General features: G+C 37.6%; 1 protein-coding gene across 1 annotated transcript in view; it reads right to left on the minus strand.

Annotated features, from left to right (window-relative positions):
- Positions 1–21,393, minus strand: part of LOC309493191 (titin-like) — a 442,694-nt gene that overhangs the window by 155,302 nt on the left and 265,999 nt on the right. The window contains exon 24 of the mRNA XM_082162311.1: positions 2,770–3,036. Within this exon, the coding sequence (XP_082018437.1) occupies positions 2,770–3,036 (267 nt within the window). The remainder of the gene's footprint in view (positions 1–2,769; positions 3,037–21,393) is intronic.

Below are 21,393 nucleotides of genomic sequence, written 5' to 3' on the forward strand. Positions count from 1 at the left end.
CACCTGTTGCTATCAAAGTCACGTCGGACAGAGTTTTATTTTTAGCTCCTTGAACATTTTTGTAAAGTCTAATAGTTTTGAAATGTATGATATAGTGTAAAATGTGAAAAGCTAATGTTAAAAACTGAGTTTATGTAATGGTTAAAAGCTAATGTTAAAAACAAATGTTAAATTTGTTAAAAAACAAGTTAAATATCTGTCAGCTCATGCAGTTTGGAAGAGTAAAAATGATTTTAGTTGGAAATGAAAAATGCATTTAGGAACCATATGTAAGTGGTAACATAAGCTATGTAATATTTTAAGTTGAAAAGAGACTTAACTTACAGGGTAACAGTGGTTATTGTCCTTTTGATTTATTCAATCACACAAAACTTGTAACTCAGTATTTGCTTAAAGACGAAAAAAAGACAAATTGTATTTTATTTTGAAGTCGTGTTTATTTCATAGAGAGCAACTGAGTGTTTGAAACAGAGGAGGATTTAAATTGTGAATGTTTAATAAATCCTCTCTCCTCTTTCTGCTGAGTGAGATGAAAAACGGACGCAGAATTTGCCCTGTCTCACTTATTTATCCTGTTTCCAGAGAGAGTTATAAGCTGTTTTCGTGGTGTCAGCCGGTACCTGTAACAATTGCACAATCTGCAGTAAGAATGTAAATTGCTTATTGAAAGGAGAAGAACGACTCTCTGCTTCTTAGCCTCTGTTTTCATGGATCTGTGTGTCATGTTGAAGCTGCGTCCTCTTGACGTCACATTTATCGGCCGCATACGTCATAAAGAACGTCTTATTTCAGGACAGTCACCATTTTAACACTGAGCGTTATTGCTAGTGAAGGTTAAATTGTTGTAGTTTCCTCATGGGAATGTAATGGTCAGTTTACTGAGATGAAGAGCCTCATGACGTTTGCGGCAGATAAATGTGACCTCCGGAGGATTCAGCCTTCGAAATGAGACACAGCCGGTGACTCCAGGATCTGATGATCTGTTGAGATTGAGAATGTGTTTGTGTTGTTCACCATGAGCTCTGAGTGACTGAACTTACTCACAGCGGCCTTTCTGGAGCCCATAACCACCAGTGAGAAAGCTCTATATTAAACACCAGTATTGGTATCGGCCCGATACTGCGCTCTCATATTCATACTCATAAAAATGCTCCGATACCAACAACCGATACTATGCAGTGTGTGTAGAGTGTGTAGAGTGTGTAGAGTGTGTACAGTGTGTAGAGTGTGTACAGTGTGTAGAGTGTGTAGAGTGTGTAGAGTGTGTACAGTGTGTAGAGTGTGTACAGTGTGTAGAGTGTGTACAGTGTGTAGAGTGTGTACAGTGTGTAGTGTGTGTAGAGTGTGTACAGTGTGTAGAGTGTGTGTACTGTGTGTAGAGTGTGTACAGTGTGTAGAGTGTGTGTGTGTACTGTGTGTAGAGTGTGTACAGTGTGTAGAGTGTGTGTGTGTGTGTACTGTGTGTAGTGTGTACAGTGTGTAGAGTGTGTGTGTGTGTGTGTGTGTACTGTGTGTAGAGTGTGTACAGTGTGTAGAGTGTGTGTGTGTACTGTGTGTAGAGTGTGTACAGTGTGTAGAGTGTGTGTGTGTGTGTGTACTGTGTGTAGAGTGTGTACAGTGTGTAGAGTGTGTGTGTGTACTGTGTGTAGAGTGTGTACAGTGTGTAGAGTGTGTGTGTGTACTGTGTGTAGAGTGTGTTCAGTGTTTAAGCACCATGGCACTTCATTGTTTGATATGCTATTTAATATCATATATAAGGGTATTTGCATGCACAAAATATATGTTTTTCTGGACATGTAGTGCTATAATATTCAGGGAATAAAACTGATTGTTCAGAAGGACCTTCGGTTGTAAACGCTGGTTGTAAATGGGAATGTTGCTGGTATAAACCCTGCAGTGAATGAACTGTTAACCATCACTATTGTGTCTTTGAGCAAAGCATTTGACCAACGGTTTCCAGAGGGATTTAGTTCATGGAGCCATTCTGTGACAGAAATACATTACACTGGTCTTGGTCATATGATGATAAATATAATTTTGCAAAAAGGAAGAGAAAGTTGGCAAACCACAGTTTGTTACACAGTTACAAAAACATATAAATATATATATATATATATATATATATATATATATATATATATATATATATATATATATATATTTCATGTTCTCAGCACAGGTGAAGTGTCGAGTCTAATGGCCATTGAGAACATGAGATACATGTTTCTATTATTGGAGCTGGTGTGCCGACTTCCTCTTCCCTTTGGCAGTTTCTGTGGTTGAGATCCTCACTGAGTTTGTTTTGCCCGCTGGATGTGTGCATTTTGTGTTGAGCCTTTATGATAAATATACTTTTACCACATAACCAGCTAACAGGGAACGTTATCATAACTTTAACGTTAAGGATCTCTCAAAGTTATGAACAAAAAGTCTTACAGTAACGTTAATAAAATGTGTGTTCAGTGTTATCTGGTCTTTAATAACATTCTCAAAATTAGCACAAAAATTAAAGATAGAGACGCCTATAACACTGGAAAGTCACAATTTACATGATTTTATAATAAACCAAAACCTCCACAAAACACACACACACACACACACACACACACACACACACACACACACACACACACACACACACACACACACACACAAGACGTGTGCAGTTACTGAATAATTAAAAGTGAATTGTCAGTCCTCTTATAAGAACAGATGTGGTTGAAAATTATAAGTGATGATCAATAAACAGAAGTGAATATGAAGACTCACCTGATACAGTCAGTGTAACAGCATCACTGAAGTCTGTGTGTGAGTCTGATGATCTCTCTCCTCTACAACTGTATTTACCACTGAGAGACACATAACCAGCTGTGAAACTGTAATATGCTGTTGTTCTTGTTATTAATGGATAGTCAGTGTTTCCATCTTTAAACCAGCTGTATGTCTGAATGTCTCCTCCCTGTATGACACATGTGAGAGTGACTCTCTCTCCTATGAACACACGCTGATCTGGCTTCACCGTCACTACAGGTTTCACTGAGAAACATAGAAGTAAATATTGAAAAGCATCGCAGTATCAAGATCACTGTCATGAACTCAAAACTTCATCAGGAGAAAAACACTTAAATTAAAAACCTAGTTTGCTTGTAAATTGTAATGATTACATGTAAATGTATGTGTTGGTAAAAACTAAATGAAACTGATATATGTATCCAGTCTGCATGTCCTTTGTATTATTGCTCTTCCAGTTCTGACCAGTAGATGATGCTGTTTACAGTCTGAGTGTTTAAAGATCTGAACTGAACTTACTAACTTCTATCTGTCTGTTCTCAAGCCCTTTTCTCTTCCAGCCCTTCCAACCAAACCACACTGAATGAATAAAGCTAAGCATTGAAGATCTTAATGACACACAGTCAATCATTAATATTGCAGCAAAAACTCAGAAACATGCAAATAAAACTCACTGTGCAAAACTCATCTCTGTTTTATACAGTGGATTATGATCTTTTGAAGTCAATGTCTGACTGAACTACTTTACAACTGCAAGACTGTTTGATTGATTGAATAAATAGCAGATTTCTGTAATGTTTTGCAGCATAAGGAACTAGTCAGATAATTCTGTGAAATATGCAAAACATGGACAGAAAACATCAGCAAACAGACAAATGTGGGATCCTGATGTATCCATGAAGACAAATAAACTACTACAACACAATTCACATTAGTTAAAAACTCAAATGTACTGCAGTAACGGACAGTACCTTGACTGAGTCCAGAGTGAACGAGGGACATCAGCACTAAAAGCAGAAGAAACAGATATGAAGCTTTTCCATTCATTCAACACAATGTAAATCACACACTGAAACATGTCTAGAGTTTATTCTACATGAACTGAAAGTGTTTTTCTGTTGTGATGCTCATTCAGGGGAGAACTGATGGATTATTGTCCAGCATTTAACATCATCACACACGATGACGTCACAGGACTCGTGAACTGAGAGTCGATTCAGTGATTCACTGTTTGATTCACTGATTCACTGATGCTCAACAATAAAGCTTCACAACACACAACATTATATGACATTATACTCATCAATAAATGTGATGTCAGTGTATTTCTGTAACTCTCTTCATAGTTCTTCTTGTTCTCTTGGTTTGTGTTTTTTTTTTTTTTTTTTTTTTTTTTTTGCTCCCTATTGAATTTTGCCTGAATAACATGTTTCTGACCCTAACATGAAAGACACTATTAAAAATGTATGAATAATATAGAATCATGCAGCTTTCACACCACTACAATGCACTATATCACAGTAAAGATACACTTCATGAATAAAGACACTTGCATACACATGTTAAAAAAGAAAATATTAACATGAATGTGATTAACGTTTCACATCAGTGATTCTTCACTGGAACAGAACAAGCTTCAGAACCAAATCAGGCCAAAGTGTTTGAGACACATGACATCACTTCCTGTTTGACGTTGACACCATCAACTTCATTGTGACTTTATAGTGGCTGCAAAAATAATTTGGACACTTAGTGTGTTTCACATATAGTACACTTTAATCTAATTACTTTTAATTTAATTGTTTTGGTGCTTGGGATTTATCATGGATTCACTTCGAATTTTACTTTTTTGTATTTTTGTATTTTCTTTTTTTAAAAGAAATAACAGTTTTGAATATCCGTGCACACCCCTAATTGTGACTTTATAGTAGAATAATGTGGATATAGTACCTACAGCTGAAATTAACCACAACCAGAAAGAAAACCTGCTGCAAGTGACCTCATGCTTCTGGTCTAAGAGTATTTTCACACCTCGTGTGTTTCAGCACTTCAAAAGCTCTCGCCTCGGCAGAAATAACTCATATATCAACACTAAATGATCTCAGTTCCTCCTAAAAGGACCCAAAAACAAACCATATTCAGACCCCAGTATGTTAATGTGTCGACCGCTCGCAGTCTCTCAAACAAACTAGTGTGAAAAAGCCCTTAAAACACATTAAACATATATCAATATATTTGCTATTTAAATAAATAAAGCTCAAGCACATTTTTCAATCAAGACATTTGTCAAAATAAAATGTATTAGCGTTGCTAAAATATGAATAAATAAATACGTTTAAAAGGACAACAAAAGTCTGAGATACTTCCTGATTGTCCAGCATTGGTGGAACATGTTCATATGTCGACGTCATGAACTTGTTCTGGAAACCTGAGGTTATTCTGACACACGTGTGAACTGACATCATACAACAACTAAATATGAAGTTCAGGCGAACTGGTTAAAAATAACTGAACCGTGTCTCAGAAAAGAGGAGTTAGTTCTGAGAAAAGCTCTACTTTGTTTGATAAACTGTTTGTTTGAAAAATGAAATTGAATTGGCCAAATTAATTTTGCAGTTATTTCTCAATAAGAGAGTCAGAGAGAAAGAGAAGTGATAGAGAAGATGAGTGTGTGTTCGGTCTCTGTTCTCAAACTCTCTGAGTCTCTGATGGAGAGATTATTTAAAGATACAGCATCATTCAACACTAACTCACATCAACACAAATACATCTGATTTATCTCAACTACTTGAAAGAGGAGGAAAGATATTACAACAAAACTAAGCAAAAGTACATCTTTCACACGCATTATCACACAGATAAATGCATCATAAACCTCTTTATCTGATCAACACGCAACATCATCACATAAGATCTGGGGCCGTATTCACAAAGAATTTTAAGGCTAAAAGTAGCTCCTAACTGGCGAATTTAGGAGCAACAATACTGATGGTTGTGGATCTTGTGAGGGATGCAATAACAGCGCCAACTAATCGCAACAACCCAATCAGTGCCAAATTTCCCTTTTATTAAGGTTTTTTTTTTTTTTTTGCACCAACTGGGCCAGCAGCAGTAACTGATCCTGCGTCCAGTTGGGCTTTCTTTTCCGTTTTGGCGAGTTCATAATCCGCCGTCATTCAACTACTTCAATAGGAGCAACATTGCCTTGCTTTAAGTAGTCTGTTTAGGCTAATAGGATGTCAATTAACCAAGCAAGTGTTAATGCAAGTGTCGTTTTTCATTATTAGGCAAGTGGTGGTTTTCATTAGGGAATTAGGCTACCTTGATTTAATTTAATTGAATTCACGACTTTTCTCTCTCTCTGCCTTTTTAGAATTACACTTCACTGAGGCCTGCACAAACATGTCATTATATATGCATTTCGATGACATTACTATTATTATTTTGTGTAGGACACAGACATATTTAGATGTCATAATTCCATGATTTGGTGTGTCTGTGTTATGTTCTGCATGATGGCCCGGTCATCTAACAACCAATCACTGTGATCATTGCGAGGAAGCTCGTGCATGAGAACTGACGTCATCCATAGCAACGAAGACTCACTCTTAGTTTAGGAGTTGTCATTTTTCCTTACTAAGAGTAGGTCTGAAAGGCGTTGTGAATAACTTTTAAGAGAAAACTCCTAGCTAAAATCTTTTAGTGCGATTTAGGAGTACTCCTAGTGGTAAGATAAAATTCTTTGTGAATACGGCCCCTGATCAATAAATAATACAATAAGCAGTGAGACTGTGGATTCATAGACTCTCCTACACAACACTCATTATTATATCCCATCTTCAGCTGAATACAATGCATTAGGAACAGAAAACAGAAGATAGTAAAGAATATGATCAAATACTCACAGATGAGAGGCAGTGCACTGGAGCCCATACTGTCACATTAATAGACTGTGTTAACAGCGCTGAGTGTTAAACACACACTTCCTGTGTTAGAAAGAAGAGATGAGGGAGGAGGAGACAAATCTCTACACACAGAAATACACAGATAAAGAAAAGAGAGATCCAGTCTAAGATATTTAGCTTATTCAAGTTATTACAGCTCTGTTCATCTACTTGAAAATCATATTTTCCAGATCAGTTCTGATGGAGATTGTTCTCACTGTTATTGTGTTCGTTCACACAGTCACACACAGAAGACAGACAGTGATTAAAGTGAAATCACCACGTGACATCTAATGTGTGTCTAATGTAACTCTACAACATATCAGTGAATGAAATATACAGCCTTTTTTATCATAAAGTGTCGTTCCATAAAAGCTAAAATGCTGCTGGTCAAAGGTGTTTTCTGTTCCTCAGCGCTTCGGCTCTCAGTATAACAGGCCTCGACTCGATGGATCTGAAGAAATGGTTGGAGAAACAGAATCACAAAAGGCCAGAGCTTCTTTAAGTTAGGGTTAGGGTTAGTAGTAGTAAGTTCATAAAGTTAATAGGCCCTTTTGGAAAATGAGTCCTGACCTTTAAAAAGTTTCCTTAATGTGTGTTAACAGACCCTGAATCTGGAGAACATTAGGACCCTGAAACACACAAGCTGTCGACCAGCGATCTGCAGTCAACATCACAATCCCTGTTGCTGATAAAGTGGATGCATTTGAAATAGCTTGTTTGTTTAATAAAGCTTGTTTTACATGAGGATTGAATAAACAAGTAATCCAATGTCATTCAATTCTGGCAGAATCTGCATATTTTACATCCTTTTTTATTTTATTAAAAACATTATTTCTGTAATATGAGATAAAAATCTTCGTCATGAAAGTGTTTTCATCCTATTTCACATCATTTGCAGCAATTTGTCAACATTTAAAGCCCAGTGTGATTGTTTCTAAGAAAGTAAACAAAGATATTCATTATAAAATATTTAACTTATCTTTTACTATATTCATTTCAAATGATCAGAGACTCAATATGAACTCATATGTACAAATGAACTGATAATTGTCCACAACAAGATGGCATGATGTTGCTCTCAGGCAGCAAACTACCTTTTTGGACCTGACACTGCTCCTTTACTTATTATTATTTTTAATAATAATAATAATAATAATAAAAATAAAAAAAGATAAATAATATCAGCTGACATGTCTGTTCGGTGAAATGAGTGTGTGTGAGCAAGTTAGTGTGTGTGAGTGAGTGTGTGTGTGTGTGTGCATGTGTGAGTGTGTGTGAGTTAGTGAGCGTGTCTGTGTGTGTGTGTGTGTGTGTGTGTGTGTGTGTGTGTGTGTGTGTGTGTGTGTGTGTGTGTGTGTGTGTGTGTGTGTGTGTGTGTGTGTGTGTGTGTGTGTGTGCAACCGCCAGGAACACCCTAGCAAACACCGAAAATTCCTTAGCAACCACCTAGCAACACCATAGAAACCACCCAGAACACCCTAGCAACCACCTAACAGCATAGCAACCACCAACAATTCCTTAGCAACCACCTAGCAACACCATGGCAACCACCCAGAACACCCTAGCAACCGCCTAACAGCATAGCATCCACCCAGAACACCCTAGCAACCACCTAATTTAAACTACTTTGTGATTGGTTGGACACATTTTATGATGAATATATTATCAGGGACCCCCAAGCTCCCAAAAAATGGGGTGAACTTTTTTTTCCCTCACAAAATAACAATTCATGCCATTAGAGGGTTAAAACCATGTTCATTTATTCTCTAAAAGGATAGTAGTGGGAAAGGATTGTTAAGAAGTGACATCTCTCATCACTTCTAAACAACCCTTTCTCACTGCCCTCCTTTTAGAGAAGAAATTAACATGGTTTTGGATTTCTAAAAAAGGGAAGTCAAAGAAAATGACAGACATTCTTTGAATCTTTGATATTGTGATGATATTTTGAGGTTTATGAAACTAAAGATGCAGAACATTCATAAATGTTTCCTCTACTCTGGTTAAAACCACAGAGCAGAAACAGAGCAGAAGTCAAACCACGACTATGAGCTCAACTCTTTTATTAGGCCTGAAGAAATAGGTCGGCTGTTGAAAGCACAATCATCTTTAAGTAAATTGCCGGTTAAGTTTGAAACCCTCCACAGGGTGTCCGGAAAGAGACTTGGTCAGTAGATATTTGGGAATATCCCGTTTATTTGTCACCACATATCTCAGATATTAGCAGTTTCTCTTATTGGGGTATTGCCTATATTATGTGTTTTTATTTGTGGATATGTGCAATGCACATTAAAAATAACAACACATAAAACAATAATTTGCTCACTTAACACATGCAGCTTTCCTGGTACAAGACACACAACAAAACAATTTCCAGTAACAGTCAATATAGACATTTTACATCCTTAAAGCCTTTCCGTCTCTTATACATGGAGCCAAATAATACACACTCGCTCCGCTCACCAAGGGTGCAAACTTTAGACTTGCTGCTTTCCTGAATTAGCCGCTAGCTTGAAGGTCTCTGAAATATGTCCCTGAGCTTCTGAGATGAGAGAAATCAGGCGAGAGCAAACTGTTGATCAGCTATACAGGTTCCTGGGCTCACACTCACAGCCTCCAACCCAGTCACATGAATGACCTTACTGTGAATGCATTACCTCTAGCGGCCTCCAGTGGCCACTTACACAGACTAACAAGTGTTTTAAAATAGACACATGAGGAATATTTAAAGAAATACAGACATGAGATTAATAATTAAAGAAAAACAAACTTGCTGTGTCATACATTAGAGTAAACCGTAAACAGTTTTTCTGTCTGTGAATCTGTCTGGGCTTCATGCGTATTATGTTGTTTACAACTTTAAAATGGACCTCAAGAACGAATACTTTGGCAATTAAATTACACCAAAACACAGATGAAATATACATCATCAATACACACACACACACACACACACACACACACACACACACACACACACACACACACACATCAATATAAACATCAAAGCATAAAGATAATATATAGGCTACAATACAACATCAGTCTAAAGACGTGACAATCTCCTATCATTAGCCTTACAAGCTAAGGCACAATAACGGCAAAACTATATATTAGACAAGTCAAGTACATATAATCGCTACAAGGATCAAATATAATGTAGGCCTAGTTACTTTGCATTGACGCACAACACCAGTGAAACCCAGGGGGGTAATCTTTCAGAAAAAACTGAAGCTTCCCCGGGCGCCGCCATTGATTAGCGGACCATCACCTGCTGTTAGCATCCCATTGACTCCCATTCATTTTGGCGTCACTTTGACAGTGAATAACTTCACATCTGAGGCGTTTAAAGACTCCATTTGTCCATTATTTATTTCTAAAGAAACACGACAATGTATAAAAGGCTCCATTACCTTGTATCTTACGTTATGGCCCCGTAGAAGCAGTTTTTGTAAAAATAGGCTAACGATTGCGTCATAACCACGCGACTCTCTGTCGCACAGTAGAGAGATTACCATATGGACAGGAGGAGAAGCTCACGGGCAATCGGGGGGATGTGGAGGCAAAATGACAAAATAATTTATCAGAATACTTAGCAAAAGTTTCTCCTTCTCCTAGCTCATGGACACATCCTACTCACACTCTCCATCTCTGCAAGTTTCGGAAGGGAATGATTCAGATTTCTCTTGGCACAGCTACTAGAAGACAGACGGGTTGCTTACGTCACATCTACGTCGTCAAGCTCAGTTTGAGTCTGCGCAGTACGCTCGACCATCAGGAAGTGAGAGCTTCTAATTGACTTCACTTTTCTCCGTTGAATCCAATGGGGTCGCTGTGTCCATTTCTTTTACTGTCTATGGTGAAACCACACATTATGTGCATGTAATTATATTATAATACATGGGGAAGTTCAGCTGAAAGACTGTGGGTTGGAGATGTTCGCCTGAACGCTGATTGGCTGCTGAGAGTTGATCAATTTCGACAAAAAAAAAAACAACAACAAAAAAAAGATTTAATCAGAAGGTTTATAACTAATGACCTTTTTAACAAGGCCTCTTAAACTAAAGATTTTAACAGTCATATTCGCTCTACAAGCAGCTGCTAAAGTGACTACATCTTCAGTGAGCTGAAAGAAGCGTCTGCAACATGTGAAAATGTAAGTGATGTGTTTTGCTGTAAATCTAATTTCAGTTTTCTCCCACCCATGGCCTCTGAAAAGTTAGACCCACTATATAAGAACGGCTGCTTTTGGAAACAACCCACAACATACTGTGACTTCCGCTATACACAAATCCGGCGAAACACGAAGTAAAGCAGCGCCGCCATTACAGCGTGCCTTGCTGCTAAGGAAGTAGCGGAAGTAGCGTGTTGGTCTCCGTAGGCGGCTGTATGTACGAAATGTTATTTTTATCTATTCACCTTTAATTTTGTACAGTAGCCCTGCTGTATGGCTACAACACTTCCCTCGGCCGGCCATGCAGTCACACACTACTTCGAGAACTTTGCAGTTTTGGTACATTATGGTACGAGTTCACTGCCTGTGAAAACCTCATGACACCTTTTAATGTGATGAGCTCATCTGCGAAGGTATGCAGTATCTGGCCAATCCATCCAGAGCTCATGTAATTCTGACCTTCAATCAATGCCCTGTAGTTTAGGTTCTGAAGCTCGCATGCCAGATGATTAATAAAATAATCTTGAATACCTGTAAGCTGCCAACTCTCACGCTTTCACCGTGAGACACACGCAATTAACACTTTTCACACGCTCTTGTTGCACCCCTGGAACAGAGGAAAATAGACAAATAAAATGAGACGAACATTTTTTTCTTTTTCAAAACAACATAAATATCTGCCGAATCGCTCACAGTCAGTCAGGATCAGTGATTACCACTCACTGCCCCTCGCCATGTCCACGGGGGTTCCTCAAGGTTCTATTTTGGGGCCACTGCTATTTTCACTTTATATAAACGACCTCCCTTCTGTTTGTCCAGACGTCCATATTCAGATGTACGCAGATGACACAGCCATTTATACCCATGGTAAAAACACAAAACAAGTTGCTGAAAAACTCACACAGTCTATGGCCCATGTCTCTGAATGGCTAAATCAATCCTGCTTAACACTTAATGTAAATAAAACAGTTTCAATGTTCTTCTCTAAATCAAACATTGCAAATAATTAGGCAGATATTTATGTGACAGGGGAAAAAATTAAAGTTGTGTCAGAATTCAAATACTTAGGCATCATAATAGACTCTAAACTAACTTTTAAATCACAGATAAAAAAGGTCTGCAATAGAGTCAAATTTAATATCGCAAATTTCCGGTTCATAAGATCAAACTTGTCATTTCAGGCAGCTAAAATGTTCATGTACAGTATGGTTCTGTCTCATATCACTTACTGTCTTACAACCTGGTCACAGGCAAATAAAACAACACTAAAATCTTTAGAGTCACTTTATAAACAGACAATCAAAATTGTGGATAAAAACCCATTTAGGTATCATCATTGTGCCATTTTACAAAAGCATAAGCTTTTAAGTTGGGAAAATGTCATTAAGTATTCAAACCTCTGTCTGTTTTATAAAATCATCCATGGTCTGTCATCTCCTCCACTCAGTCAGTTTGTAAACATCAGAAACACCACACAGAGAGTAACACGAGGGTCGGTCCGAGGAGACTGTGTTGTTCCTCTACGGAAAAGTGCTTTTAGTCAGAGTGCCTTTTCAGTCACAGCAGCACAGGAGTGGAACTCTGTCCCTCAGAACATCAGAGAATTCACCACATACACTCTGTTTAAAAAACATCTAAAACGCTGGCTCATAACACATCAGACATGTCAGCACTAATAAGAATATGTAACTTCCCTCTATCCAACCTGCTGCCACTTGTGTCTCTGCTGTGTCAATGTGTATAATATTCAGTCTTTTTTTAATTTTTTTATAATGTCTGTACTTTAGTAAACTTGTATTTATCAACAGGATGTGAGGAGTTATATCTATTTTACTGCTTTTTATATTTGTATTGTTCACTGTAATCTTTTTATTGTGTTTTTTTTAGGTAGACAATTTTAAGATCTGTCCAGGGACAACGGATGAAAAATAGCCTTTTGGCTAATTCTGGTGCATTTGCAGCAATGCTAATTAATGTACACTGTCCCTGTCAAATAAATAAATAAATTAAATATGTTAGAATGGTTTCCTAATGAATTTCTTTGATACAAATAGCATTTTCTTATTGATCACATGTCCCTGATTGTATCTAACATGGTTTTATAATTCCTTTAAGAAATATAAGTAACTTTTCGGTCAACTGTAGTACTCAAAATCACAGAATACCCGCAGGCACTCATATAGTTGTAAAATAACTACCTTTACAAAGGAGATTTTTACAAAAACATAGTAGTTGATATATACCCCCACCTTCATCTACACAGTTAAAGAGATTAATTAATTAATATTTCCTCAAATAGTACACTTTTGTCATAATTTCCTGTGTGACAGGACTGACCATGGCGTGACAGGACTGACGGTACTGTGACAGGACTGACTTTATGGATTTTGATGATGCAGAAAAAGTTATGTTTTGTGTTCTTAATTTTAAGTTTTGATTGGCATTTCTTTTTTAAATTATTATTATCATTTTAATGTTAATGTAATATTATACTATGGTCAAATTCAGCCAAGGACATACATAATATTGCCAAAAGTATTGGGACAGCCCTCCAAATAATTGAATTCAGGTGTTCCAATCACTTCCATGGCTACAGTTGTATAAAAATCAAGCACCTGGGCCTTCATTTTACTATTGCATGCGTTAAATACATAACATATGCAATAAATGTAATGAAAAAGAACAATAACATTAATTTGTAAGGCCGTGTCACACAGTAATGTGACAGGGCCTGATGTGACAGGGCCTGACGGTCGGCCATTTTAAACTGCCATTACTCAGCCTGCTAGCATGCTAGCATAAAAACTGTTAACATGCAAGCAAGGAATTTCAGTAACGTTTTTAGACATGTTTTGGATTTAAAACATTTTCATTATTTTCTGGAATGTTTTGGATTTAAAACATTTTCATTATTTTCTGGAATGTTTTACCATGACAGGGCCTGACCCTTTAGCTCGTCTTCCTAAAAGAACCCATACAAAAACAAGCTTAAAATCATACAATTCAATGACAGAATTCAGCCTTGATCAATGTCAGCTTCACCTGGGACAAATGATGTCACTTCCTCTGAGTGATTCCCTTAAAGGCATATTTCACACATTTTATGTCGAGTTTTATGTAAACGTGACAGGACTGACCAAAACATGGGGACAGTTGTAAAATAGAATTTATTTGTAGAATTTATATATAATTTTATGTTTTTGAACAGTTGATGTGAATGATAACAGCTTAAACTTGTTATTGATGGAGTTTTTTTTCCTAAATATCAGTTTTTAGCATAACAAAACTATGAAAGACGTAGCTCCAATTTGGCTGAGGACAAGGACATGGACAGGATTTGTAATTTTCAAAAGTGTTTTTAATAAAGAAAAAAAATATCTGAGAACCTAATGAATGACATATTCCTTTACAGAACAACTCACAGAAATCAACTATGAGCCAGTTTTAGGATTTTTTGGATGAAATACTTTTTTATTCACTGTAACAATTCAAGGACAGAAAATGTACGTTTCTGGTAGAATGTCCCAAAGACCAGTTACATTGGTGCCGTGATCGGTCTTCTGAGCATCCGCGTCGACCTTGTGACGCCAGGCGGACATCCAGGCATTGGTGCACAGCGGACGGCGGAGGAATACCACGAGAGGCGAAACTCAGGTCATCGTTGCGGAGCAGACTTTCAGAGCGTCAGCGCGAGGCGGAGCTCGGAAGTGAAGACGAGGTGGTTGCTTACGAATATATGAACACAGAACTGAGTAAAATTAATGGATTGAAACTCTGATTATATATAAAGAAAAAAAGATTAAAAAAAGAAAGAAAAAAGGAAAGATTTGGAAACAGAAAAAAAAACAAAAAAAAACGATTGAAACTCATAAAAAATAAAATAAAAATATTTTGAAACTGAAAAAAAATTGTTATGCATATTATCTGAACTATTTTCTGTTTTGGATGTTACTCTTATTTTAGTGTTTTTCTTTTTTTTTCTTTTTCTTTTTTTTGCGGGGGTTCAATATAGTAACAGAAAATGAAGAAATTTAACACACCAGGTCTGGGAAGAGGGAGAGGTGTGTATCAGACAGATGTAACATTTTCTGTAGGTAGAGGGATTTCCGGCTACCCACTGACTTCCACACCACGGGTAGCCTATGAAAATTGTGGGGAAACACGTCAAATTGATCAGCCTGAGGTTACTGGGACAGATGTGAATGAGTTGAGGACTTCATCTGTAGAGGGTAGTATTCCGATGGATATGTTGGCCAATGTGGTAAAACAAATAGGTCAATCCATCAGTGAGAATATTGTATCCTGTCTGGAATCCAGAGTAACTGGGTGTGGGGAGGGATCTAGATCAGGACACGCTGGCAGCAGTACACCCTCTGACATGCAAAATTTGAAGCTGGTATTACAGTCTGATGTTAAAGAGCCAGTTTACTATCGTGGGGATGGTTCTGATAAATGTACGATTTATGAATGGGTGGAATTGATGTCGGTATACTTGCGTAAACGTGAGTATAGTCAAGAATGTCAGGCTGAAGAAGTTCTGAACCGATTAATGGGAAGGGCTCGAGATGTCGTTAAAATAGCCCAACGCAACTACGAAAATACTGATATTTTTGATATGAGAGAATGAATTCATTTGAAACATGGTTTATTTTGTGAATTTGTTAAACTGTGTCGTAACTACCAGACCAGTTCACATGTGTAAAGCCAGCGCGCCAGAGTGGTGTGACGCAGGCTGAATTATTTTGACTCACTCACCCTGGTTACACGATGTTTTTCAGGAGAATAAAATTGATTGGACCTGATTATTGAAGCACGAGTTTTATTCACAACACAACGCAGAGGGACAATAAAGACCAGTTACACGGACAAATCAACAATGTAAAACAATGTATCACAACAGTCATCATAACTGTGAATCAAATACACTTTTTACAACTTAACAGTTTTTATAACTGAATATGTATTAGCACCAAAGCTGCATTCTTAACACTCAGTCCTGTATCAACTTCTCTACAACTTCACTAATAATAAAATAAAATGAAACCCTATTTCAGCAGTCACCCATCAACAGACAGATTAACCATGAAATACAGAAAAATAACATAGACTATATTCCACATAACATTTACTCCTAACCATTTCAGATAATAAATGGTATATAAGGACATACAATACATTCAATTTAGCCCCCAGTTTCCTCGTGGTTAGCATGTCAAACACACGATAATTAAACCATCAAATCTCACATTTAGGAGAAATAATGAGCTTTACGACCACCTTATAGTTTTAACTCACAACAGAAATGAATTTATAAATAGTCTATACCTGGAACAGGGGAAAATAGACCTAAATAAAATGAGATGACACGAACTCCTTGTTGTCTGTGCGCCAGCTGTATTGACTGTGACGCAAAACATAGAGCGTGTCAGCTACTGCCTGCAGCCTTTGGTTTCCCCCTAGTGGACATTTCCTCAATTACACTTTATTTTTCTCCAGTATAAATCATATTGATTTTAACCACACTACACTCTCACGCCACACATCCATTTTCTCACGCACAGAAAAATCGCGAGGCAAAGAGGACCGACAGACTAGACAGAGAAGGTTACTTATGATATGTAAAAAAAGCTCAGCTCTCAGATTCTGTAAATTTTATTATGAAATTCAAACAATAAACACCGTTTTGGCGTTTGTAAATTGTGACAGATCCCTAGCGGCACGTGAACCGGGGCCTGTACCATGAAGGTAGCTGAACAAACTCGGGGTTACAGGATTAGTTTTGAGTTGACAAAACCAAACTGATGCAATCAGGCTTTATTGGTACCATGATGCAGCTCATCAACTTTCTCTGTCAACTCAGGCTTTGATCCTCAAGGTATCTTACTCCACGCGCGCGTGCACATAAAAGAGTGACGTCGACACTGAACAACCAATCGCGGGTAGAGCGAGAGCGATATATTTGTCCGCGGAGGAGCAAGAGATAATCATTAATAATTACGATGAATTTAAATATGTATTTCAAGCTCGAAACAATACGGTCTCTGCTGCCAAAGCAAGAGAAGACTGTTGGAGAAAGATTGCTGATTGTTAATGTGTAAGTTAAACAATTATACGTTCTATATTTATGTAAAATTATGTATATATGTATGTGTAGCCTTTATGTGTAATATAGCCTATAGCCTATTTTTATAATATATAAAAATGTGCATGTACTAAGAAAGATTAATTGATTTTTAGATGCAACCCCAACTCCAAATGTTCTTGGCAGCAGATAAAGGCAAAATATAAAAAATATAATTCAAAGTGGTGAGTATTTACCACAACCTTTTATTACTATTGTGAACATTTTATCACAAACACTTGTTTGCAGCAAACAGAAATAAAGAATTAAATTCAGTAAACCAGAATACACTGTGGCGGAGGAGTTGGCTCTGAGTAGGCAATAAGGGACGGCCGATATGGATGTGATTACAGGTGCTGTACAATCTGACCCTGGTGCTGGCTCCTCTAAGCAAGTAACACTGGGTATGTGTGCAATACATTACTACTTTTTTAAGTTTTAAATATGGCTGACTGTATGTTCTGCAGTAGAGGGAACTACAGTGTCCCTGTTGAAGCCAGCACACATACACACAGTCTCCCACACAGAGGTCAGTATGCAGCAGACAGAACACCAAACATAACCTGCTTTACAACAGTTATGCTTTACATTGGCCTATTTTTATTTATTAGGGTGGAGGAAATGATGAAGACACTCTGTCTGTGTTCTGAGACAGTTGCTGAGGTGAATGCACTGGGCTTTTTATTATGGCAAACATTTGAATGTGTGGCATAAAAAAGGGACTGGCCCTTACACTTCTCTTTTATTGTGGGATTTTTCACAACCTGCCCCAGAAACTGAGGCCTCTACCTCAATGTGCTTCAGAAGAAATGTGAACAAGGTAAGGATTTAAAACCCTTGACATAAATTACAGTCAGTCCTGTGTTTGTAGGAAGTCAAGGAACTTTTTGTGATTTAATGAGCCTCCAGAAAACTTGTAATGATCATGTTTGTGGTGGGATTATGTTACAAAAGGAGTCTTGAATTAGACTGCACACTAAAGGAGTCTTGAACTAGACTGTTCACTAAAGGAGCTGGACTGAGCTGAGGAGGCAAAAAAAAAAAAAAAATGGAGATCAAACAGCTGGATTAAACTGATCTCAGTATGTGAACTTATTTAACCAAGTAACACTTTAGTATGAATATTTATTAATGCAACTTTGTCTTGCTCTCTTTCTCCCTCCCATCCCACAAAACCAATAAAACAGTTTGAGACCTATCTGCAGTTTCAATGTGCTTTTTTAAGTGTAATATTGTATGGTGATTGCATCTACATCTGCACCAGCTGGGTGGTCCGCTCTGGGAGAGGTCATCTCTATCTTCACTCTGGTTTTACTGAGGGCCACATTGAAGCTGTGCTGTGGCCCGGTCTGAGGGTCATGATAGGGGGTTATTGTGTAGGTTTTTCTATCTCAGTTCAAATTAACAGTGTTTTGTACTGTATCAAATTTAACTTGCTTTCCTCAAAGCGCTGACACAACAAAGACTCACGGAAAATTTGTGTATCTTTCATACAAATACTATCAGGAAAGGCAAGGGGATTTTGTCATGCTAAAAACTCTTTCTTTACGAAGTGCTCCAGACACTGGGAATAAGTTACGTCACCTACATGTTTCTTTGCTCTCAGCTGATTGGTCAAACTTCAGTCTGAGATCTTGAATCCAGAACATAACCTGCCCCGGAGCAGGTCAGCCGTGCAGCGTAAGATACCATGGCGACGAACACCGATTAAAGCCAAGCTACTTTCATAGTACCTAAAACCCAGGGTTGGCGGAAACTAAACTGAAACATAGCTGGCTAGCCACCTAAACCGGCTTCATGGTATAGGCCCCAGATCATCTCAACTTAATAGTAAATAAACACGAATGAACAATGTGAAAAGAAACAGTACAACAAGAAACTAGAAAACTAATCAGAGATGGGCATAAATACATGGAAATGTATTTAAAATACAAATACAAAATACCGTGTGAAAAAAAAAATATTTGAATACAAATACAGTATTTTGTATTTTGAAAATACACAAAATACATGTGAAATTGGCCATCCAGTGCAGGCATAGGTCACAGTGAATGAAGAAACTACATAGGCCTACTGACTTTACATTCCTAACCTCATCTCTGCCCTTTCTTTCTTTCTTTCTTTCTTTCTTTCTTTCTTTCTTTCTTTCTTTCTTTCTTTCTTTCTTTCTTTCTTTCTTTCTTTCTTTCTATCTTTCTGGCAATTACAAATAAACTTATGCAAAATAGCAGCCATTTATATACTTATTTATGGTTACAATGTAGTCTATTACTTGTGTAGTCTATTAATCCATACTGTATATAAAACTGTGGGAACCTTTTCTACTATCTAGCAAAGGATATGGATGGGCGATATGACCAAAATCTCAATTTTACTTCACAGTAACAATAGCCTGGCTAGCCGTGGTCTGGGAACCACATGTTCATTTTCTCGTATTTGAGGCGTGGTTTACGAATGCCCAGAGCCGTTTATTGGGCGCTACGATTGTCTATCAAATGCGCCTGTACGTACTGTACTGTGCGCATAGCCAATCGGTTCAATAGGGGTTATGCGCAACATACTTCCGGGTTCTACAAAACAGATATAACTACTTCCGGTCGTCAGCTACTGAGGTAAAAACAGCGTAGGAATGGCGACCTTTTATAGCCGGTGTTTACTGGAGCTACCCATTCTATCCATTTCAGATGTACATCGTATTGCTAAACGGACTTCCAGAGCCACGAGTACTCCGTTAGATAAAGGATTTAAGTTTTACGCCTCCTCATTTATTCATGATTATGAAGGTATGTAAGTTAGTATGTAGCTTTTGCTAATGGCACCCGATGTAGAGTTAGCTAACTATCAGTAAGTTAGTTTAGACTTGTATGCTATCATAGTAGTTTAACCTTTTATATTTGCTTGCAGACGATTAAAACAATCAAATGAAGACTGCATTTTTTTTTCTTTTTTTTTCTGATACTTAAGCATTCGTGACATTTTAATTAAAAAAGAAATAAGATTTGTTTTCTAAAAAAGCGAAAAATAAGTTACCTCAGAGATCACCTACTGCTGCAGATGCGTACGGTAGTGCAAACCGGAAATGCTTATACCCGTTTTCCGGTTCGAACGTTGGGCGTTCCGCATAACCCCTATTATACCAGATGACGTATGTAGAACGACAGAAATTCGACGAGGAAGAAGACGAAATAAACCTGCATTCTAAACTACTTAGAACACTATCTAAGGCTGCATCGAAAGGTAACTTCGCGTCTGCTGCCATGTTGGATCCATAGATATAAACAAACTGCTTCGGTGTGTCGCATAGACATCGCCATCGTCTTGCTGCTCCCTCCCCGTTCTGTGATTGGTCCCCTCGCTGAGGCGAAAATCTGGTCCATGGTGTCCAGGCTGCCTAACAGCGTGAATAAAATTGCTGCTCACAAGGCAGCATGGGGAAACCCAGGCTATACAGTAACAATATCATGGTTTCACAATTCTCAATAACAGTTTTGATTCCACAGCATAAACTGAATTTCAAACTCTGTTGAGGTTATTTATTTTATTTTATTTTATTTTGCAAGTCCAATTTAGTCCAATGCTTTTTAAGTATTTTTATATTTATCTTATGTAAAGTTTATTTGCTTCTATAAGTTTATTACAATTAGAAAGTGAATCTAAAATTTTTAATTAGAATTAATTTAGATTCATTTGACACTATTTACCCCTTTTTGATTATTATTTTTTATGTACAATAAAACTAAAAGCTGAAGACTTTTGTGGAGTATCATTCATCATTGCTTCTTTTTCTACTCCAACTTTCCAATAATTCCTGCCCAGTAAAAGCTGCACGGATATTTTCTTACCCCACAAATAGGCATATCTATGTAAACGATTTAGAAAAAGTTCCATCAATTCAAACTTTATATCATCGCTATGATATGTAGTGTCATATCACCCAGCCCTAACATGCAGTAATGCTTTAAAGCGACACTATGTAACTTTTCAACCTTCATAATATATTTCCAAGATGCTTGTGATGGTACATCGACTTACAATAGGTTGAATGACACGTCTGCCATAGCCTGACAGGGTCTGTATCGCTTTTACTGGCACTATATGTAACTTCGGTGTTCGGGTAGTAACAAGAGCACAAAAAGAACTACAAAATTCGACTGCTTTACGGCATACGTCACTTCCCCCACCACTTCGTCAAATTTGGACGTGAGAGGCCAGCCAGCGTTTGTTTTCGGCTTTCGTGCGTATGTTTTTGTCATGGGGGTTGTTTACACCTGGCCACTTAATGCATTTTCTCAGATCGGATAGCTATCCGATCGTGAAAAGTCCAGGTTTAAATGCCCTCCGAAACGCATTTGAATCCGATCCCT

This window comes from Leuciscus leuciscus (genome assembly GCF_965113295.1).
Source record: "Leuciscus leuciscus genome assembly, chromosome: 2".
NCBI classification, from domain to species: domain Eukaryota; kingdom Metazoa; phylum Chordata; class Actinopteri; order Cypriniformes; family Leuciscidae; genus Leuciscus; species Leuciscus leuciscus.